The 24,147-nt window shown below is 38.6% G+C and overlaps 2 protein-coding genes across 2 annotated transcripts; one reads left to right on the top strand and one right to left on the bottom strand.

The window, feature by feature from the left end:
• Positions 1–209: 209 nt before the first annotated feature.
• On the top strand, positions 210–908 carry LOC117165170 (uncharacterized). Its single transcript, XM_033348631.2, has one exon. It carries the CDS (start codon positions 210–212, stop codon positions 906–908), a length of 699 nt encoding a protein of 232 aa, XP_033204522.2.
• A 1,802-nt stretch (positions 909–2,710) lies between these two features.
• On the bottom strand, positions 2,711–5,484 carry LOC117165130 (putative fatty acyl-CoA reductase CG5065). Its single transcript, XM_033348586.2, has 7 exons — positions 5,207–5,484; positions 4,788–5,104; positions 4,441–4,688; positions 4,020–4,203; positions 3,569–3,754; positions 3,221–3,475; positions 2,711–3,149 (listed from the first exon to the last, which is right to left on the bottom strand). The coding sequence occupies exons 1-7, from the start codon at positions 5,450–5,452 to the stop codon at positions 3,071–3,073; spliced, it is 1,515 nt and encodes a 504-aa protein (XP_033204477.2). The 5' UTR covers positions 5,453–5,484; the 3' UTR covers positions 2,711–3,070.
• Positions 5,485–24,147: the final 18,663 nt, after the last annotated feature.

Raw genomic sequence — 24,147 nt, 5'->3', positions numbered from 1 at the left:
ATCATCGAGCTAGTCAATTCAAAATTCCGAGGGTGACGGCCGCGGCAAACGCTCTGTGCGGCCTCCTGCCGAACATCGGCGGAGCAGGAGTGGGAGTTCGTCGACTCTACGAGGGGGTGATCCGGTCCCGTGTACTGTACGGGGCCCCGGTGTGGGCGGAAGACCTGGCGGCGAGTCGGCGCAGCCTGATCGCGCTGAGGAGACTGCATATGACGACGGCTATTCGCATCGCCAGGGGGTACAGGACAACGTCGTACGCGTCGGCGACCGTGCTGGCGGCGTCGCCCCCGTTCGAGCTGCAGGCCCTGGCGCTCCGACGGGTGTACGAACACCTGAGGGGCTCGAGCTCGGACGGGCCGTTATCCCCGAACATCCGGGAGGAGGCCAAGCTGGAGATCTGGGAGCGATGGCGCTCTCGACTGCTGGAAGAGGACGCCGTGCGGCCGCACCGAGCCGTTCACGCCGTGCTTCCCAACTGGGACGCCTGGAGAGAACGAGGCGGGGTACCGCTGACATTCCGGGTGATGCAATTGCTCACCGGGCACGGAGTGTTCGGCGAGTACCTGCTGAGGATTCGCAGAGAGGTGACGTCCACCTGTCACCATTGCGAGGAAGAGGAGGACACGGCGCAACATACGTTGGAGTTTTGCCCGGCGTGGGCGGAACAGCGACGCGTCCTGCAGCTCGAGATCGGCGAGAGGTTGGCCCCGGAAGCGTTGGTGGAGGCCATGCTCAGAGGGCGTCGGGAGTTCGCCGCCGTTCGCACTTTCTGCGAGCAGATGATGCTTGCGAAGGAGCGGGCGGAAAGAAACAGGGTGAGAACGCGGCATCCTTCGAGGACGACGCAACAACAACATCGGAGGAACACCACGCGCCAGGCAGGCGCGACGCCGCCGCGGCCACCGTAGGAGTGTGATGAACCAGGAAGAGACGTTAGGGGGTGTGGTCCCCCCTTAACGGCCCAAGGAAGCCTCCCTTCAATAACGACAGGGAGATAGACGCCCGGGGATAACCGGTAGTAATTCGGGAGAGATCCCGGGTGCATCTCGACTCAGGTGTCAGGACAGACCACCGTGGAGTTTTAGTCGGTAAGAGTCCGACACTACCCGCTAGCGGGTGTCCATGAGGATTTCTCCACGTTAAAAAAAAAAAAAAAAGTCAATTCAAAATGAATAACTAGTCGTGAGACTATGAGGCTAGTATTCGGGTTGGGGTTAGGTGCGTGGGATTTTCTTCTCCCTAAAGGGTAGGAAACACTTGGCTGTGTTCACTTTCGACGGATGGGCGACACGTTTTGTTTTACGAACTTCACAGAGCACTAGACACACGTCTGCATGCTTCGGCACTCAAAAGCGAACTGACGAAGGACCTAAACTATAAAAATTCCAAGACCCCTGGTGGGTATTTAAGGCTATTGAGGGTACGCGCCAAGGATGGGCAGACATCTGGGTGCCATCCTGTCCGCGGTGTATGGTCTGCTCTCTGAGGTGAATTGACGTTACGAGCGCATAGTTGTCACCAAGCAACGAGTTCTGGAAACGTCGATTTCCGTCCGTTATGTCATACACATAAAGAAGGTGGCATACGTGATCATAGGCGCGAAAGGTGGCGTGACCCGAGCGTAGTGGGGGTCGTCTCCCAGAGAAGACAAAGAAATGATCGAAGGGCAACCAGTGCCTTCTGAAGAGTCAAACGTTATACAACGAGAGGTCTGACGATCAATATTAAAGTCGCATAGTCTAACGAATTCATTGAGGGATATCGTAAAATCGGGTCCACTTTCTGTGACATATTTACTGTATTCATTGCTAAACAATCTGTGGTGTGTTCATCATATTATTGTTAAATATTGTCAAATATACTATTTTATCTTAACCTGTTAATACAGTGTTAAATTCATTGAACTACCCCTGTTATCTTAATCGAAACAGGGGAACGACTATTTCGCGGCGTCGATTAGTAGAATCGTAGCGAGAATTTACGCCTCTCGCTGACGCGTTTTCCTCACGACTGTCACGTAAAATAACAAAATAAAAAAAAGAAAACCTTATTTTTTTTCTAACAACAATCCACTTTACAATCCACTTCCGAACTCTAGGCGTGACTTTCTAAGACTGATTCTTATGATTTGACTTTCGATCGGATCCGATTACTTTCTTTTGTCATCCCCCAACATCCCCACCGTCCATGCATTTGCTAGGCGTCCGCGACCGTTGCCACGTGCTCTTCCTTCTAGAACCTTCGGTGGAGGGACCGTTGGGATGTTGATGGTTCATTAGACACTTCAGCGATACATCTTTATCTCCATCGTCAGTCCATCGGATTTGAAGTATGCCGGTCGTGACACGATCACGTCTCTCCGCGAATGGTCGTAACAGATCACTTATATTGCGTTATTTACATACATACACATGAAATAAAACCCTACATCCTATGTATATCTAACTTAAATAGAAACCTATCTACTACTTATTATGTGAAATAATATTTTATCCAGCAGGAATGTGACATCTAGTTTCTATCTCGTTGATTGTATCATATATTCTAACGCCGACTGGTCAAAGAACAACAAGGTTTGTGAGCGAACTTGAGAACCAAAGTCAGCCTTTAAAACTAATGAAGGATTCATAGAAAAGTTTTACTTTAGAACTATTTTATTTTAAAGTATATTTATTTTAAAATAAATATATTTTATAAATAAATTTCTATCATCATTGTTTATTTCTCAGTAGATTTTTCAGTGGTAAATTATTATTATCAACGAACAACTATCTCGTAACTTTTGTTTGGCGAAGGATGATAGAGGTTTCTGTCATTATAATATTGTCATTGCAGTGGAAAAATGTTCATAGTCAGTGAGCAGATGAATTGCTCACAGCTCAGAAATCATTTGCGTATAAATACATGCATTCTTATAAAAATTTTATAAAAAAAATCAAGCAATGTCATAAATGGATATATTTAGAAAGGAAACGAGTGAAAAGGCCAAATGAAAAGGCTGTTGAATCCCTTCTTCATAAAATTGAATTTGTATTCCTCTGGTTTAAACAGAAAAATAAGGTTCAAATAGTCAGTACACGACACGGTATATTATCCATAGTAAGATCGTTATACTGCACATTTTGGTGATCTGATGTATCCAGTACAACCTGAAATAACCGAAAATACATGTATTTATATTAATTCCTATTTTTTTATACGAAGATACTTTTATACGCACCTTGATAATCGTTGTCGGGCTGTTGACTTAAAGTCTTGTTTCAGAATAAACTTCCTAACTCCCATTTGGTAAATTGCAACATACTTCTCCCAATTCATAGCTCGTAAGTCTAGTTTGACCATATCGCCGTCGTTCAACATTTCCACTTTCCTCGCTAAGTCGGAACAGTTATCTCTTTGGAAAGTCCATTCGTGCGTGGTGAAATATTTTACCGATGTGAACAGCCTGTTGCAATTTTTTAAAAGTTTCATCATTCTGAAATATCATTTTTAATTATTATTATAGATGAAGTCAGAGATTATCCCAGAACGATTGTTCCTGTTGTTTGACGATCGATGGAACACTCACATTGGTTTACTACCTCGAAGTCTTAAAAAGATATCTATGACGGCCGCAGGCAAAATACGCGGAATTACACACAGAACGTGGTAAATATACCTATTAGCTACAACTGAACATCCTGGGTACCATAGTGTATCGTTTAGTGGCATTTCTATGCTACATTTTACTATAGCATCTATCATCGGACCCCACCTTGTCAATTGAAACACTAACATTATTATTAATTACTAGAATTATACTTAAAGCAAAGTTTATTATCATACGAGTATCTCGGGAAATATTATGGAAATGACATAAATATTATATTGTATCGCCATTTTTCTAAACTAATGACATATTGAGATCTTCTCTATTTGTTTGCTCTTCTATTGTCCACGTTGCTTAAATAATCTGAAACTTTTGGAATACTCTAACAACCGAACAACATTAGTTGAAAATTACTTGTAAGAAATATTACTTAAAAGGGCATGCGTTACTCGTGCAGTTGTATACTTTAACTTCATGATCACGATGTAGCGTGACATGCCATGCTGTACATATTATCATGTCGACTACGAAATCGACAGGCACTACATCCAATCTTGCCTCTCTTATACCTCGTATCGCTGTTGCACATCCTCTGCCGATTAGCACAATGGTACCTGGTAACATTAAATTGGTTTAGAAATTATTTGTGAATTTTGATTACCAGAAATGTAGCGCTAAATAGATTGGTAAGAATTCTCGTAATTGTGAGTAGCAACAAATTTGAACTATAATAATGATGATCAAGTGGAGAGCCTCTCATTTATCCTCTCACAAACAAATCGATTAACTCCACTTTTAGGAAATGTAAGGAGTATTGAAAAATTACTGTCGGAAAATATCTATGAAAATACTTGTTAATGCAGAAATATTCTCTATCCAACCAGGACATGGTTCTTGCAAAGAGGCACCAACTATGCTTGGCCGTACTATCGCAACTGGCAGATCTTTGCACTTGCTTGCTACAATCTGCTCTGCTAAATTCTTACTAAATGCGTATGTATTTGGATAAGTTTTTAAAATCTCTTTTTCCATTAGGTTTATCGAATTTTTGTCGAATTGGTCGCTCATATCTATCACCTCTGAAGGTTTCAAGCTCGTACTGCAAAGTCGATAATAAGTGAACATATTATTCACGTTATAATTATGAATATAATATTCGTAAGTCATGGAACAACGTTTACGTATAACTTATTCTTACGTATAAACTTTTTCCCCAATCTCATGTAGATTAGCATTACTAAAAGCTGTGCTGACGTGGACGAAGCTAATTGGATGCTTTAGTTCGTTCCAAAGTTCGGTGATACGATCTGTACCTTTCGTATTCACATTAATAGCCACGTGTAATGGCTCGTTGAATCTCACAGTGGCCGCGGCGTGAAACACTATATTTACTTCCACAAGTAACAGATTTCTATGTTCTCGCGAAAGACCTAAATCTGGCAGACTCACGTCACCTTTCACGGGATAAACCTTGTTCAAAGCTGAAGGGCGTTTTGCTTTGATGGCATCGTAAATCTAAAGACGAAAAATTAGCAACTCAATTCCAGAAAAGAAAGTCAATCTATTTGGCTCCTGACTGCGTTAAATATTGAAAGGAACAAATATATATTTACGAACCGGATCATCTATGAGCTTCTTAAATCGTTGTTCTATCGTTTCGTTAGTTTTTGGACGAATTAGTATAAAAATGGCAGCGATGCGTGGACACATGCGGATCAGTTTTTCGAGGAGACCTTTTCCAACGAAACCGGTTGCTCCAGTCACAAGGATCCCACATCCGGCGTAGAATTCCTCGAGCGAATTCGTCTTATTCAGTCCTTCGTTTGTCCCATTTTCATTTGTTTCTCGATTGATTGTATCCATGTTTCAAGATCTTAACACTTGCAGTTCCAATAGTTGCCATAAATTGCCATTTCCGACAAACAGTAAGTGGATAAATGTGTTAAATAATATACCATATTGGTTACAGTTGAGATCTTTTCATATATATTACCTTCTAAAGAAATATACGCAATTCAACAATTATTTCGTCTTGCATGAATGATTATAATTTTCATGTATAATATATGTAAAAAAATTTATATCATCATGCTTATGTATGTTACGTTGCATTATTTGTTTTCGACTTGATCTTTACAATACCGAGCTTTTTATAGCACAAACAATAGTGTTACAAAGATTTCATACGTTGAGTATTGTACACGCACATTTATATATAGTATAAAAGTGAAGAAAATTAATATAATCAACTAACAACAATTTTCTAAAAATACTGAACATAAAGCCCTTTTAACTCACAAATACCTATGAAACGATGTTAGATTGATATTCGAAGAGATATTTTGACGCAGCATCTCAATAATTAAAAAGTATAATCATAAAGAATGTGATTAATATAACAAGAGAAATATATTTTATCACCATGTAGGGTATTTTGCTTAAATGTAATAAAATAGTTGCGTAATTATGTGCTCTCTCTACTACCATTTCATCGTTTCTTTTAAATGTTATCAATTTTATGTATGTATACTTCAGTTCATTTGCTTACATTTCAGTTTATTTATTAGAAACAAGGGATCTTACCAGTTAAAATGTAAAACGCCTAAAATACCTCGCATGGTTAATGTTGTTACCGCGCAGCGTATTCTCAATTTCCATAAACGCGAGAATCGAAACAAGTCCCAACAATAACTTGTGAAATATCGTCCCCAAACTCAATTTTTGACAAAAATTATCCGATATCTCGGGCAACTATCTCGTAAAGGCGAATGTTCCGATTACGTCTATTGACTGGTTGTAAATTATTGAAAAATCAAAATAGTGAACGATTTCACTGCGTAAAATGTAAAATACAAAATATTTGAGTATTCAAAAACTTCATTTAAACTATTGTAATAATTAAAGACCCGAATGATATTTTGGTATATATCATATTTATAATAATAAAATTGATAATAATGACATTAATGAAAGACACAATTCAATACAAAATAACAAGGAATCGTCTGTTACCTGATAATATTTCCACTGCGTGTTGTTTACCAAAGATCGATCAAAAGTACACTTCACGATAGTGAATACCTACACGTCTTCCACAGTACTGTAACGATATTCCATTAATCGCTCCTCTAGATTCTTATATTATTATCAAGCCCACCCTACTACTGAAACTGGATAATGATATGCGTTAAAGAGTCGGTTAACTAATTCATCTCCCACATCTTTGGTGTTTATGAAAGTACAAAATATGCTGCTCAGCGTTAATTACATCAACCATGCGAGATATATTTTAGTTGTGTAACATTTTAAATGTCAAGATCCTTTGTATTTAGTAAAATAAACCGAAACATGCGCAGATGAAATGAAGTATACTAATCTAACATTGATTACATATGTATAAAAGATACCATGAAATGATAATGGAGAGATATGTACTACGCAATTATATTATTAAGTTCAAGTAAAATATCGTTCATCGTGATCACATACATTTTCCTTATTTTATTTATCACTTTCTTCATGAATATACTTGTCAATTATTTAGATGCTGTGTCAAAATATCTTTTCGAACATGACGAAACTGTACGGTTAATGAAGCAATTACTTTCATATGAAATTTCATTTATTCAAATACACATCAAGATTGATTGATAGTACCTTTTACACTAAATCTACCGACACATCGTGTACATCTCTTCCTACCTTATCGGGTCAAAATGACCGGTGATTAAAGAAATAACAGTTTTTATGATTTAGTTTTGATAATGGTTAATTTATAACTCAATGTATATAAAATGATGAACTTTCAGAAAATTTCGTCCAAATTTGCTTTTGTTTAATTTCAATTCTAGACTTAAATAAAATTACACTTTTATTTATGTAGAGATATATCTTCTTCAACCTCGCTGCATTTTGTACAAATTATCTTATTATCGAATGTACATTTGCCGCATACATATTTCCCGCATCTTAAACTCATTTTCGTAATTTTGTAACATTTACAATTTTTTATTTGACAAGATATTGTAGTAATGAATCTGAACTTATTGATAGTATTATTACGTGGTCTTTTTGCCACAGTCTTTATACAAAGGTAACGTATGCACCAGGTTTATAACTACTTTGTGAATTCTCTATAAATGGGTCACCATGCTGTAGATACCATTGCAAATTTATTGGCTTCATTCGCTCTTCATTATCAAATCGTATAAATCTTATCCTTTCAGCAAAGTCATTCCTGCTCATTGTTTTCGAAAAAATGCAGGCCCCCAAATTTCATTCCACAAATATGAGACATCTAAATTCTTTGCCTAATACGCACCGCGGGCATATAGCGGAACAATAAATGCATCTAGATTTGTTGCATCTAGCTCCCTCTTGGTCCCTAATACTCTAAATGCTTTTTCTTCCGTATATTTTATTATATGATTCCTTATACGGTGATCAGTGATAAAATAAAATGTCGTCCTTACTTGTCCTTTCATTATATGCCGTTTAGCATATCTCTAAAAATATTATGAACTGATGTCTTGGCAGGTTTGGGACTTGCATCTATTTCTTTCCAAGCTGTCCCATCGGGCCCAGTTTCGATACGTTGGATCTCTACATCAGTCTCAGTCTCTACTGTTAACGATAATTTCTTTCCTTCTTGCTCTAAACGTGAACGATTAATAATAATATTGAACATTCATTCGCTTATAAATAACTTTTCATGTGTTTCCATGCTGTTTTCTCTTGCTGAAGTTTTTTGTTCATCGCACATTCAACATTCTTCTATGTCCGTTATTTTTTTTAATAATTTTTTTTGGAAACTCTTGACATTTTTAGGGTAAATATTTATCACAGAATAATGCAATGAAAGGAATACAAAATTGTTGTCAAATTATATATTCTCCTCCTTCTCCTTTTATGACAACTTTACACAAAACGCTCTGAGATGCTTGCTCTCAGTTTTAGAGATTAGAAGTTTAGATGTCGACTTATTGACTAACAAACTGAGATATATTCTGGTCGAAAGAGCAATAGCGTAAGAATATGGTCTGTGATGGCGATATTTAAGCGAAAATATCGATGAGTATTGGCCGTTCTCCACCAACGGTTCCTCGGGGGTGGAGTTGGGAAAAACCCATTTTTACCGTGTTTTAACGCAATGAACAATAACCCTAAGGAACTTCTTGACATTTAAAATGTTTGTAATAATTGACCGTAAAAGATGCTAAATTTTATGGCGGTTCCTTAGGATTATTATGGGCCTAAGTTGATGCTTTGATACCTAGCGGCCATCTTGATCGAGGGATGGATTACAGTTTATGACAAGATTACGGGCGTAACAGTTGTTATTATTTGTTATTACTGATTTTATTTGTCATCTGACGTGGAGATAACCTTTTCTTTGTACTGATTGCATTTATTTTAAGAATAAATAAAATATTATATCGGCTGGTCAAATTGATCGCCCGCTGTAGGTAGGGCAGAATACAAGTTTTTCTTAGAAAAGAAAAAAGCAAACTAGAAGTAAATACCGAAAAATATTTTGTATGCATGTTTTAGGAAGCATGTTATGTCAGAAATTCTGAAGCGATATGATAACGTTTAAATATGGCTAAATTTGTGTAGAAGTTTGAAAAAGGTCAATTTGACTAGCACTGGTAGGTTTATTGTTAAACATTTATGGATTCTATATCTTGTTGGCTGCTAATTTAAATAATGCTTTTAACATAAACAACTGCAAAGAGTTACGTTCTTTTTGTACTTTGAGCCAATGAGGCCATTTCTCGAATACACGTGCGGTTCATCATTGAGAAGGCATCTCTTCATTACAATTTCATTTGCTGTTTTACAGATAAACAAAATCATTACATCAGTATATCCGACGTCTTTAAATGTGACTTTTCCTAACACTATGTATATTTGTTAATTCTATTGCATTTACATCACTTTCGAGTTTTTGTTTTGTTTTGTTTCGATAGCTAGAGCACTATTAGTTTCATACTATTCACTGAACCGAATAAAGGAAAGAATACATTGTACATGAACGCTAATAAAATATGTGCACAGTAGATATTTGAAACGGAAAATAGTATCATTTACTGCAAAATGTGATGTTCGGATAATAAATCGTTTTTACATTAAAATATTAGGATAATGGGTGCTCGGATTAAGGGGGGGGGGGAGTCTTTAATGGGGACTCAACTGTATACAGTGTTACGATCTGGTGTTGATCTTCGATGTACGTAATTATAATGTGTAATTCTACATGTCGAATCTGCTGTTTCTCGAATTATATCTAAATCAAAACGGTAGTTGCTGTCAGCAGACATACGCGTTAAACTGTTTCGATTAATTCGAATTTCGTTCATTAATTTTTGAAACAAGGCGAACGACTGACTAGAATATTTTCAAAAACTTGTCGTACTATTTTGAATATACCAATATATCGTGTTCCTGATATGTTTACGACGACTGAGTAGAATAAATTCGAAAACTTGTCGTATCCAATTAAGCTCGGCAATATTTTTAGCTGTTTTTTTTGTACGTCATCCTCATGGACACTCCGCTGTTGCAATGATCGCGTAACAGCAGAGTAGTGTCGGACTCCTACCGACTAAAACTCAATGACCATCCTGCGCGTGTGACAGGAATGCTCCAGGAACCTCTTATGAAGTAACTTCCGTTGCACCCCCTTCACGCGGCCTCTTGTTCGAGGATATTTTTTTGATGATGAATAAAAAATATTTATTTGATGATGAATAAATTAAAAATTTTTTGGTGTCCCCGCATAACTCGCTCGCAGAAGAGGCGGAGAACCTCGAGTTTCTGTGGCTCGCTCAACTTCGCTTCTACGATCGCCGAGGGGGTCAATCTTTCACCTATGACGTGCCGCAGTATGTAGCGGGACAGTTCCTACGCCGGACAAAGCTCCAGCGCGTGCTGCGCCGTGTCCCTGCCCTCTCCGCAGTGGTGGCAAATATCTGTCGTCTCCCGTCTGATTTTCCTCAGGAACTCGCCAAACACACCGTGTCCAGTGAGCACCTGGGTCATCCTGAACGTGAACGGGAGGCCGTGGCGGCTTTTCGATGCCTCCCAGTTTGGGAGAACCGCCTCCGCGCCTCGATGTTTGCCTCCCTCGTTGATCAGTTGCGATCGCCACAGGTCCCACGTGTTTTCCTCGGCAGTTCCTAGGTCGCTTGGAGCCGCCTGCTCGGACAGATCTTCTCCCGGATACCATACTCTCCGGCGGGCGTATCTCCTTTTGAGCGCCAGCGCCCGGAGCACTGGGGGGACGCGGCTTGAGCGGTCGCCGACGCGCTGTACACCGTCCGGTATCCCCTAATGATTCTGATGGCGGTTTCCCTGTGCAGCCTCCTCAGGAGCAGGATACTGAGGCGACTCGCCATCAGGTTGTTCGTCCATACCGGGGCCCCGTACATCACTCGGAACCGAACGACGCCCTCGTAAAGTCGGCGCACCGCAGCTCCCGCCCCGCCGATGTTCGGTAGCAGGCCGCATAAGGCATTGGCAGCCGCCGACACCTTCGGAATCAGGGAGTCGAAGTGCGGCTCGAACGTCCACTGGCTGTCGATGACGAGACCCAGATATTTCGTCTGCGATACCATCCGGACGATTTCGCCTGCCATGTTTATGCATAGGCCGGGCGGTGGAGTCCCTCGTCTCTTCTTGTCGTAGAACCAGATGGCCTCCGACTTCGCAGGAGAAACCCTCAGGCCCAATCCACGCACAACACGGATCGCGCACCAGGACTTTAGATTCCAAACTGCTGTACCCTTGATGTTTTAATTCGTTAATATAACTGTATAGCTAGCGTTAACTAGCGTATCAATAGAATTGATAAATACAATTTCAATTTCGGATTAGCCGCTCTGTGCAGGAGTAACAGCTCGGGGAGGATTAAAGTTTTCTTGGAATATTAAATATTCTCAATATCTTCTTGATTGTTGACAATAATAGTCAATAAATAATTTTACTCCAGTAAATGTGGTGCAAGTCCGAAATCGAAAAGGAAAGTGTTACAATGTTTATCTTCTCACCTTGCTTATATGTGGTGTCGATCGCACTCTTGGACTACCGTACGAAGGTAGTGTAGTTGTTAGATGATTGACTATATTAATCGTTGACGATTGTTTTCATTTTAAATGCTTGGTTTTACTTCCTGACTTCCTTACTCAAAGACTATTGTAAAACAATTCACAGCTTCGTATTAACTCTCAACCAATTTTGTACTCGACTCAACTGACTCATACTGACTGAATGACTGAACCCTTAACAAATTTTTAACTGAGTGACGTCTTGATAACTGGAGTCTGGACAAATTTTTAACTCACTGACTACTGTCTCTAAGTGACTACACTTATTTATAGTACGGCTATGATGGGCTAATTGTTACGTGATTATTCAATGCTAGAGCGAAGTTTTGGTACGTGATTACTTTCTTTGGTTCTGTTGGTATCCTTCCAGAAATATTAGGGTTGCAGCTGATGTGATTTACGTGGAAGTATTATTCAAGTTTCCCATTTTCTTTAACTAGTTCTTGTTACCGCGTTCTTTTTGCAGTATTAGTTTCTGCCGATACTAGGTTGTACTCTGCTAAACACGTGGTTACCTTGCTGATGCCGGTACTTGATCCTTATGCGTGAGCTGCTTATTGTACGGTGTATGGTCACAGAGAGCGGTACGTGATAGTGGACGTCTCATTGTTCCTTGTTTCTATTTCCATATTCTTATATTTTAAATTTGTTCAATAATGCCTTGGATTATTGATTTATTGCGATATTCAAATATTTGGATGCGTTGTATCTTTTATTCCCTTTAAGATTTCTGTTTTTAATTCCATATGCCTAGAGTTGTGGCTCGTGCAAATCGCGAGTTACGGCGTAATAAATACGTTACGGCTCGTGTGGAGCGCGAGACCTCAACGAACGAAATCGAACAAATCGTGAGCGCCAGCTTACCTCATACAAGTCGCAGAAAAGGAGATTGTGACATTCGAAATCGCAATCCATTCTGCGTGATGCTTTTTAAGAAAAGTCATAGATTATAGATTAAACCTGTTTACTTATTGAAATCTATAACGCCGTATCGCAAATATGACTCCTTTTGCTTCCATAAATAAATAATTCAAAGAGGCGAGGAAAGAGGCAGAAATAGAGATAAGGATACAAACATTGAAAATTAAAAGGAACCAGAGGAGGATTTGATGGAAAGATTAAAATAGATAGAGCAGAGAGAAGAGTTAGAAGAAATAACATAATGCTTAAGGCAAATGATATGCCAATAGGTCGAAGGGAATGGTAAAAATAGCAATAAAACAAACCACGCAGGTGGAAACTGAAGGAAATGGCAACAAAGAAAAGAAATGATGGTGAAGAAGAATAGGATGAAAAGGCAAGGAAGCAATTTACGTTAATAGAAAGTTAATAAATATTTCGAAAGATTGGGGCAAACCATAATCATACAGGTATGTAAAATAAAAACACAGAATAAAATCTGAAGAATACTAATAGTGTAGAGTAGAGATACGAAAAAAACGGCAGAGAAGATGGAGAAAATAATCGGAAACGTAAAGGAAGAACGGGTGCCGATTGGCGAGGATTTCAACGCAAGGATAAGAATGGGTGGTCCGTTACGAAGCAAGGAAAGAGGAAGAGGAAACGAGGAAGCCAAAGTATAAAATAAATGCACAGAAGGAACGAAACTGTTTGGATGAGAAATTCTGTACGGGAACATGGTAGGAAACGATGTAGGGGATTACAATTTCATCGGCAAGAAGGACAGTTGAGTAACCGATTATGTAATAATACAGCCAATGATAAAACACCAAGTTAGAAGAATCAGAACTAAAGATATAATAGAATCAGACCACTTACCGATGAGGGTGGAGAAATGTAGAACAACTAGCTCGAATATTCAAAGTGAAGAGCAGTGTAAAAAAGGAAAGGTATGAATAACAGAACGAATAGACTAGACTTCGAAAACGAGGAAACAAGCGAAATGATGGAAGAAATAATACGAAAATAAAAGAGGCGCCACTGAAAAGATTTGAGGTGTGTGTGTGTGTGTCCGTGATACTTCTAGATGTTGGTGTAGTTTACTTGCTTAAATTTTTAACAGTGTAGAATGTAAATATGAAAGAGGCAAAGAAAACAGAGGAGCGAAGGACCATAAGAACTTCCGTCATCCTGTTATCGATTAACGTTTAAGTTTCACTAGGAAGTAAGTATACGTACGAAGACGCGTATTTGGTTTCCATGTAGAACGTCATAAAAATCTTTCTGTTACACGCCGACCTAATTGTCTCGCAAAACTTCCTCTCATTTATTCTGATAATTTTTGTACATGATCTTATAATAATAAGATTTTTAGATATTTTCTCTGTCTAGAAACAAAAATTAATAGATATATTTCTTTTTCTGAAGATAAGCCAGAAGCACATGTACCAACACTCCTCATTGCTGTGGTATACATTGGTTTTGTTTCTTCTGGAATTGGTTCCTCGTTATTAAAACAACGTAAAACATAATAACATAATAGATACTATACGAGTAAATATAATATTATTTACTATTTTTACAAATTCAATAACACACAGTGGGATATTGCAAGATATAGCAAAATATCGCAAAACATCGTATAAAATGTAAGATATTGCTCAAGACATGGCGGAAAACATCACATGATACATTACGCAAAATTTGATTCTGAGTTTTAGTACATTCGTGATACACTTGATTGATCAATAAATATTTACCCACAGAGGCACGTTTTTGTTTATCCTCTTGCTCTTTTATAGCTCTCGTTGTTGTTTTTCTTGCTCTCTTCACTGAGCGTAATTTGTCATTTTGTGTTATTCATAGGTTGCGTTGCGATTTTCTGAGGCAAAAGTACGTGCAAGTGTAACATTCTATATTTTCTCTGTGATTACAAGATATCCTTTCTATATTCTACTTATATTTTTGTAGATGTTTTCTGTTTTAATGTTCATCCAAGTTGCTGCTATATTCAATAGATAACGTTGCATGTAACACAAAAAAGGTAAGTTCAGGTGATCCCCGGGATGAATTACGTGAAAAGACATTGCATGTCCTGCCTATTCTGTACTTTGTGTTGTCAGAGACGAAGTTTCCGCTCTGCTACCACAATCGAAACTTGACATGCGCCATCTATGAGTTGCTGTTAGAACTAGAGTTAAGTGTAAGCGATTAAACAGTGGGAGGTTCGTATAATCAGTCATTGCATGGTATGTTTTACATGAAAGATAATCATTTACGTACTATAGCACCATTCACATATAACAAATATTACAAATATAATTATTACTAAAATTTACTTATGTACGGCGTTTTCCATGGGCTTTAAATCTCTACAGGGCAATTACGGGCACAGTATTACTCTAAATCAAACATCAAATTAGCACACCATTCGTGATGAGCTAAAAATTTATGTCTACTTAAGAAGTCAATGGAAGGAATCAGGTATCATGAAAGTCGTTGCATCTACAAAGAGTCTACAGCTCTGCTTTCTGCCGAAAATAGCATCTACGTGATCTAATTTCAACGTTTAATTTTCTATTTAAATATTCTCAATATTCTCTACCTATACCATGACTTTGCACTGCTTGCGATTTAATTATTTAATGTAATTGTATTTTAAATGTGTTTTAGAGGCTTTCATTAAATGTTTTGTTAAACTGGTTAGTTAAATTAATACAAAGTGTCTAAAATTCAATTACATGTTTATTTATCTTTACAATTCCGTGTTATTTATTTTCATTTAATGCAACGATTAGGAATATTCATCAGTCTCTAATACAATTTATCATCGGTATATGACTAATTAATCTCATCACGGCTACTTAAAGGAGTATCCTCGTATATACAGACACTCTTATAAAATTCAAATTATACCTAATAAAATTTGCAATTCAGATAGTTGCGATGGCGCTCGAGGTAGCCTAGACCTTCGTAATCTAGATATAGACGAGGTTATGTCATGACGAAGCCGCAAAAATCCATCTCTACGTAGCAGGTAAACGAGCCAAGGTAAACTATGCAAATCAGGATTGAGAACACAGACTGTAAGAATTTATGACCAGCGAAGAACTATGTCGCATAAATGTACTTGTATTTGGTGACAACATATAACTACCCCCGGTAAAAGAACATTGTTGTTTCGTACAACTACAGTTGTTATTATTACAGTCACATTGCAGATATTAATTCTTGGTACCAATTTTCAATCTGCGAACTCGTCACGAATACCATATAAGGCAGAAGGACGATACAGAGTTTATCGACCTATTAAGTAATTTACGATTTCACGACATAACAATTCCTCAATAGGAAATACTATGCGAGCGAAGGAGAATTCCTGTATTCTGAGAGTTTGTAGTTGGTGCAGCATAAGAATATTCCCGACAGCAAAATTAATGGACGAAAATGATACAAAAATGAGATAGCATAATCACATTGTATACACATTACTTACTCAGTAAGACGAGTTTCGCTAGATATGGAAAAAGATCATTCAAGAATGTTATTTCTGCAAATGTAAATAAATGCAGCGGAATGTTGCATACAATAGCATTATCTGAGAGATCACGAATTATGTTACAACGAAACATGTCAACTCTCACCCTTGTAGGATAAGACGATGGAGAGGGATGGCAGTCAGATGACCTAGAGCCGTTCCACCGCCGTCCCAACGTATCACTACTGGAAGAAGCGACAGCGCTAGGGGCAATGAACTCCCTAACGCCGAATTCAATAGTCAGGAATTAGTAGGAATTGCTAGAACAAGAGGACGCGTGAAGGGGGCGCAACAGAAGTTAATTCATAAGAGGTTCCTGGAGCACTCCTGTCATACGCGTAGGATGGTCATCGTGGAGTTTTAGTCGGTAGGAGTCCGACATTACTCTACTGTTACGCAATTATTAGAACAGCGGAGTGTCCATGAGGATTTCTCCACGTACAAAAAAGAAGGTTAAAACGTGTATAAATATTTATAAAAATTATATGCATCAATGTGTAATAATATGAATTTTGAAAGACAATTACATCCTGATACAAGACAACTATCCAAAACACAATAATACACGATACACAATGCTATAAAGTACAATGCTAATACACGAGCCCTAATTCTGTATCATGTTTAGAAACGCATGAGAACAGTTCCGCAATATGTGCGTTATTAAAAACATATAACTACCTGAAACGAAAAATATCGATTCACCATATATCATCATAAAATCATTTAAAGACGGTTTCCTTTAAAAAATGGAAAAATATTTTAAGTGGAGTACTCAGCAATTTGATAAATTCAATGCCACGATAATTGCAAAACATAATGGTATCAAAACGAAACTTCAATAACAAGAAAAGATCCCGAATAAGCAGACTCAGATTTTAATAAAACTTAAGACTTGAAGAACAGCGCGAAATATTAAACACGTATCCTTTGTTAGTTGCGGTAAATCAAATTTATGAGGCGTAACCATCCTCTAAAGTTTAACCCTTAAAGGATTATCTCGGATACGGTTAACAACAGACAAATATTTGTGAGTAAGAATTTCAACGTATTGAACGAAAATGCGACAGTTAATAAGAAATTTTCAAAATTGTTTGAAGAAATCACGCAGTAATATCTATTTGAAAAGTTGTGGTATCAATGCATATGACAAAGAAAAGTTGCATTTTTTATCACGAATGCTACTATGTATTATGCATATATATGTCGGGTTCACATTAGAATTAGGGTTAGGGGCGTGAAACGAATCTTCGTTTGGGTTACACGTTGTCGTTATGCAATAGAGAAGACATTGATTAGTGCAAATACGATTATTATAGAACCGGACAAGTAACCGTGGTAGTTAGGTACTCGAGAAACTAATGACAATGATCCTAGGTTCAATAACGAATCCGCGGTCGACGGGATGATAGATGAACGTGCTCACAAAATTCACTGGTCGTAAGGGGTTACTCTTTTCGTCGATGAGATCGTGAGAGAGAATGACTTTCCCGTCCCGATGATGCCACAGAGGAAAACTATAATGGGGTGTGTCTAAGGATACGAGATCATCGGATTCGTCGAGAAAAGCCTTCGTTCAGAAAGTAAGAGAAATTGACGTTGCTGCTAATTGGTCAATCTCCATATCGGTGGTTAGAAAAAGATGCTAGCCGCCCTCGAGGGAAAGTTGCTAGTGGGAGATGCCGCTCGTTGAAAAATAGGTCTCCCCTATCTTCCCGTAGTTGGGACAAAGACCGTTTGTCTGTTTGAAGGACTTTAGTTGACTAAATCTTAAGATTTATGACGGGCCCTCGAGCTAGCTGAACATGTACTGTGGATACGCGTCGGTATCTGGTAACCTTCATACCCGAAGAATAGGATCTGCGTGTGGCGAGCCACGGGACAGAAACCGTTGGAATGTTTACTGTCGCGTGCCGCCACAAATATTTCTTTTAAGGAGAGCTATAGAATTACTCCATACATTTGTTAGACAAAGCGTCCATCCCGTGACCGTGGCAACGTTCGGCGACTGGTTGTCGCCTCGAGCCCAAGCTCATTATCACAAATCTCGAATAAATACAATCAGATCAAATGACGACAATTGTTTAATTACGCCTATGATAGAATCTAGATTACGGTCTTAAGGGATTTTTCCGAAGTTCCAAAGGGAAGGCTCCGATGTCCTTTCATCTCCGACATATATATTACAACTATATTATAATTATATCATGTTTCAGATAGAGGAATATGTTTAATATACTGAATATAAAATATTTTTTTCACACTTTCCTGTACACTTCTTTTCATATTGGTCTTTACAATGAACTTTCTTTTAAACGTAAAATATATAATTTTGTTATTCTTTGGTAAATTTATCATTAACGCATAACTGAGCAATCTCTCCACGGATACAGAAGAAGACATTGGTGTGTTATATCAAAGAAAATTCTTCTCTATTATAGGTTTTATGCGGTCGTAAATTACTTTTCTCTAGTATCTTAGAGAATACAGGAAATAACGAGATTGGTCTGTATGGTTTGGTTTCGTGTGGGTCCTTGCGTGGTTTGGGTAACATTATGGGGAAGACAAGTTGCGCAAAAAATTACTACTACATACGCTATCACACTAATAATAAGAAAATTGTTTTATCTGTACGTACATGTCAGCAACAACCGTTTTAAGTTCTGCATATAATTCTGGATGGTGACTCATTTCGATGTAATTCAGCCAACGCAATTTGAATTGTGAAAGCGAGAACGCTGTAGCTGCAGTTTGCTTACCCCCAATAGTGCCAAAATAAAAAGAGGATTCCAATCTTGTATAGAAACTCTTCAATAATCCTTTAACTAATGGCATACAGTACTTGCATTACCTTTTATTAATGTTTCTAACTTTTTTTAAACATACATCCCATAGCACAATGCCACGATGTGGTCCCTTTATTCCCTGGATGATATCTAAAACTTTTACTAGTGGTAGTAGATGTTGTAGATACTCTCCGATATATTCAAATTCAGTGCCCTTTATGTTAGCGTTTAAAGTTTCTCACGAATTTTAAAAATTATTTGCAACGAGATCGCATGGAAAATTCCATCTTGCTATTCCCGTATAGCAAGTTCTGTTCAAAGTATGTCTTAATGTATTTTGCATTATTTTGGCAAACTTGGGACGTGCGATACGTTTCCGTAATGCATTCCATTTGGACATAACGTTGTTGTTAATTAAGAGCAATGTATCACATTTTTCATACATTGCCGCCATGCAATCAATTGTAATACATAAACTTAAAGTATATGCACGTCTAAAATGTTGTAATAAACACGGACTGATATCCAAGGTGAAAGATGCATCGTCGTCTTTATCGACAGTTACATAATTTTCATCTTCATGATTCATTACATGATCTCGATATTCCTGATACAGATGCTGACGATAGTTTCTCAATGTATCTATCACATTCAAAAGTATCTGAGGCATAAGAGTTGTCCGTGATAATTGTAGCTGCTGGCTATAGATGTTGCCTGCTGAGGTACTGCTGTATGTTTCTTCTCATTTTAACACGTTCCTAACCTAAGGCGCTAACCACTGCACTACCGTTGTCCGGTATTAGTTAGTGTCGAGTGGCGGTATTCGTTGTCGAGTGCCGTCACATATCTATACGAATGCTAAACAAACGAAATGGATTTACGGAGCTACCGGCGTTGTCTGTAATTACTGTCTGCATTCTAAAGAACTTTAATCGAATTCTAAGTGAATATGACCAAGAATATCAGATGGAATGCAATTCAACCTAAGCAGTGTACAATGACACCGAGGAACCTCCTTCTTCTATTACACTTATTATCACTAGCTATGTTTCTATGACTCATCATCTTAATTGCGTTTCCATGCTCTTTGATTCTAACGTTTCCAAAAATAAGTCGAAGGTCATCGACAGTTGATAAGGCTGCCATTCAGTGAACAACATATTCGTGATATATATGCGTTGCGTCGTTCCTCTAATGACCGTTCCTTTGCCTCTTTGCTCATTGTTACTTATGAGGAGAAATGTGTAACTAAAGCAATATACGAAATTTCCTTAATTTCATTAGATTTCTTGTTCTGTTTAACAGAAGCTTTATATTCGTGAAGGATTGTACCGTCGTGTTTACGCTTTCAATGTGATTTATAATTAAACGGCGAAGATGATCTTATGAAGTCTACTTGTTTGCAAACTGTCAACATTAAATTAATACAAAATTCTTATCATCTCTGCTCACAGCTGTACCTTCAGCCGATGTCACTGATCCCTCGAAAACGTTCTGACTTTTAATGTAATGGTTCATATTTAAATTCTGTAAAAAAGACATTCATAAACATTATGTAATTTTCCAAATGAATCACTGCAAATATTTCCTATATTATTCCTTTATCATAGAATACTTTCACTCTTACACTTCAAAATATCGACTTTTCATATTTACAACTTGTACGTGATTCGTACTGATAACGTTGCTGATAACATATTTATGTATTACGTTGTTGTGCGTCGAAATATGTCGACGGTTCGGAGGGAGATAAATTCTGATCCTGGAAATCGCTGGTCGGGTGGGAGCTCGAGAGAAGGCATCGCTCGTGACCGAGAGCATGGCAGGGTCATTAGGAATACCCCCGATAAGGTCGCCGTGCCTCAGAAGATGGCAGAGTCAACACTTAACCAACCGAATAAGGGGATCTCCTCTCTGCGAAGAACATCGCTACGTGACCGAACGGGAAGATCTCCCTTCCTGACTTTAGCAACGCGTTATTTTTTCTTTTCTCTCTTTGTTCTTATCATCAGTTATTGTTTACCTAGAATTGTTCCCAATTAATTGCGCTACCCTTTCTGCTTTCATAAAGCACAGTATATAATAAAATACACTAAATTAGTGGTGTTAAAATTAATTAAATATTTACATTATCAGTTATGACTAAATAAACTTATAATCGAACGATACCACACTGTGAAAGAATATCAAAGTGCATTATGAAATTTAGGAGAGAAGACATCCCGCAGACTAGCACAGGCAGGAAAACGAGAGAAGATGGAATCAGTTTCAGAGCTTGGTGGAGCAGGGGATCGACCTGGCGGTAGCTACTGAGCCATACTACGTACCCGACGAGTTTCAAGGCGCGGATGTCTAGGACAACCCGGTCGCCATTTTTTGGACCGGAATTAGGGGAGCATCACTTGCTCGGTAATTGGTCTGGGTCGGTTGTTTGTTGCGACGGGTGGGGGGGGGGGATAAGAAAGTGCGGCCGGGCTTAGTGTCATCGAGGCCGTCCTGCCAAACTAGAAGGTTTGGTTGGACGGCGGCGGGTTTCCCTTGACGTCCAAGGTTATGCAGGTGCTCACCGGACACTGATGCTTCGATGAGTACTTGCATCGTATACGGAAGGAGGCGACTAGGCGATTCTTCGGGCATTGCATGGCGTGGCTTGCGCCACGCCGCTGTGTTATCGTGGAGATAGAGGCTGATCTCTCGATGCCGGCGGTTCTAGGGATCATGTTGAAGAAGAAGGGCTGCTGATGGTCACTACCCTGTGTCCTCCCCCCCGAGGACGCGTAATGCCTATGAAGATTTCCTGCACGTAAAAAGAAAAGAGCAAGGTCCGTCTGAGAAGAAATGATCATTTTTAGCATAATCGTTTAAAAAAATTGCATATAACACGAAACCTATCGTCTATATAAACAGCTATGTAAGCAACAGCTTCATTTTCAACAATATCTCCTATTATTGTTTACGGATCTAGTGAATGACGTCTACAATTTGTTTGTTAATAACAAAATTTTGTTATAACAATAATTGACATAAAAAGCACAAAGGTATATAATTTTCACTTAGCAATGGAATATAAATTATTATTTTGCATCAATAATAATTTTTTGCATACATGTCGTTTAGAAAACAGATGTATTCAATTATACAATATTAACAATACATTTTTTCAGTTAGATCTTAAATTATATTTTTTCCCGATTACTTACAATTTATTAATAATGAATTGAATATACAGGTATTAATTGGACAGAAAATGATGTTTGTTTAACTGAAACTAGATGCGATACTCGTATCTATCTCAAATATCTTTACAGTTATTTGGCAACTCTCGTCACAACGGATCTCTCTCTCTCCCACCCCTCTCTCTCTCCCTCCCTCTCTCTCTCCCCCTCCCTCTCTTTCTCTCTCTCTCTCTCTTTCTCTCTCTCTCTCTCTCATTCACTCACTAGCAACTCTAACAACTCTACAACATTGATAACTCGATCAACTCTCTCAACTCTACTCTTCCATGTCTCGATCAACTCTGACTCTCGCAACACCCTCACTTTTCGACTCGCATACTCTGACGTCTCGGTCATCAAACCCGAAAGCGTCCTTCTGCTCTAACGTTGTTTATTGTTTTTCTCATATCTTTGCAAGAACTAGGTGACTTTAGTCACATAGGTGCTCTTAAATGTAAACGAACCACAGACGGCCGACGTACACGGTTTTTTCTATTTTCAACCGATTCAACGGGAGGTGTTGCGCCGCGTTGATGCCTCGACCTGTCTGCGTCCTATTGATACCGATCCGCCACAAATTCGTTAGATTATGCGACTTTAATTTTAATCGTCAGATCTCTCGATGTATAACGTTTGACTCTTCAGAAGGGACTGATTGCTCTTCGATCATTTCTTTGTCTTCTCTGGGAGACGACCCCCATGTAACGTCAATTCACATCAGAGACCAGGCCACACACCACGGACAGGATGGCACCCAGATGTCTGCATATCCTTGGTGCGCACCCTCAATAGTCTTAAGTGCCCACCAGGAGCCTTGGCATTTTCATAGTTAAGGTCCTTCGGACCAAGCGAGTATTTCCTGTCTTAGATTTCCCTTTACGTTTATTGTCTACCACGTGTTAGCTTAGAAAGTTGGTTTTCTCCACATCTGGTATGTTCCGTTCGCAACTTTCTCGCGAGGGCGGCTAAAACCCTTCCTGGTCCACCAACCGTCTTATTATCCAATCGGAGACGGTGTCTACTGCCCTCACTTCCTTAACCAAAATTGTCATCAACAAATCCGATAGTCCCGTGTCCTTAGACACACCCACCCCTAGCTTTCCTCAGACACAGTATCGTCGGTAAAACTTCACTTATTCTGTATCCTTAGAATAGTCAACATATCTATGTCGGTCTCTACTCTTATAAGTCGCGTACTTAATGTATTGTTGTAATTAAGTCTTACATAACGTGGTTGGAGTGAATTGTGATTTATGTTAATTCAGTGCGTGTTACATTGTGATTGCTGAATTCATAATAAAGGTTGATTAAAACCAAGTTAATAATTGTGTTACGACTCAACTATATTTTATTTTCACCAACCAACCCAAAAATTACGTGACACGCTCGTAGATACATTGTATATGTTCCGTAGGGCAGATAAGACGATTTGCCTGCGACTCTGTAGGACCGCGAGCGACGGTTAGAAATACAGCCTGTGGCGTAACAATTATACATCGTTACCAGATGAATGTACGGAACAAGGCTTTTGGAATTTCTCTGCCCAGGTACTGATTCATTTAAAACTTTACTATTAGTTGGTGCAAATCACAGGTAAATGCGACAACAATGCAGCAATGCTTTGTACAATTGAAATATGACGTCGTTTATTCTATCCTTGACCAGAAATTTATCGTAATGATAGAAAATAATTATCTTTTAATTATCTAACAGACCTCCGAGAATAACAAGTCTCACAGTTTTGCGAATTTGTGTGTTCCTTTTGTGTATTTCCATCCTCTGAGAAACGTATACGTGGCTGAAACAACTGATGCTTTTCGTTTCATGAGAAATAAAACGTTGGATAGAATGCCTTGGTGAACTATCATCTGAATAGCTCATTTTCTAAGCGTTGATAAAGCTGAAAATGGATAATGATTCTTTCTCAAAACGTGATAGGCTTCTGGACTCACGGTGCTCAATATTATGGCAGTACACATGGTTGCCACACTCCACTTGACTCTTTTTTTTTATC

Source organism: Bombus vancouverensis, chromosome 17 (genome assembly GCF_051014615.1).
Source record: "Bombus vancouverensis nearcticus chromosome 17, iyBomVanc1_principal, whole genome shotgun sequence".
Taxonomy (NCBI): domain Eukaryota; kingdom Metazoa; phylum Arthropoda; class Insecta; order Hymenoptera; family Apidae; genus Bombus; species Bombus vancouverensis.
This window is presented reverse-complemented; position numbering and strand designations above follow the sequence as displayed.

Coding starts and splice junctions, on each gene's coding strand:
- LOC117165170 (XM_033348631.2), top strand. CDS start 210: ATGACGACGGCTATTCGCATCGCCAGGGGGTACAGGACAACGTCGTAC.
- LOC117165130 (XM_033348586.2), bottom strand. CDS start 5,452: ATGGATACAATCAATCGAGAAACAAATGAAAATGGGACAAACGAAGGA. Junction 4,204..4,440: donor GAATATTTCTGCATTAACAA/GTATTTTCATAG, acceptor TAATGTTACCAG/GTACCATTGTGCTAATCGGC. Junction 3,476..3,568: donor CTTCGAGGTAGTAAACCAAT/GTGAGTGTTCCA, acceptor ATGATATTTCAG/AATGATGAAACTTTTAAAAA.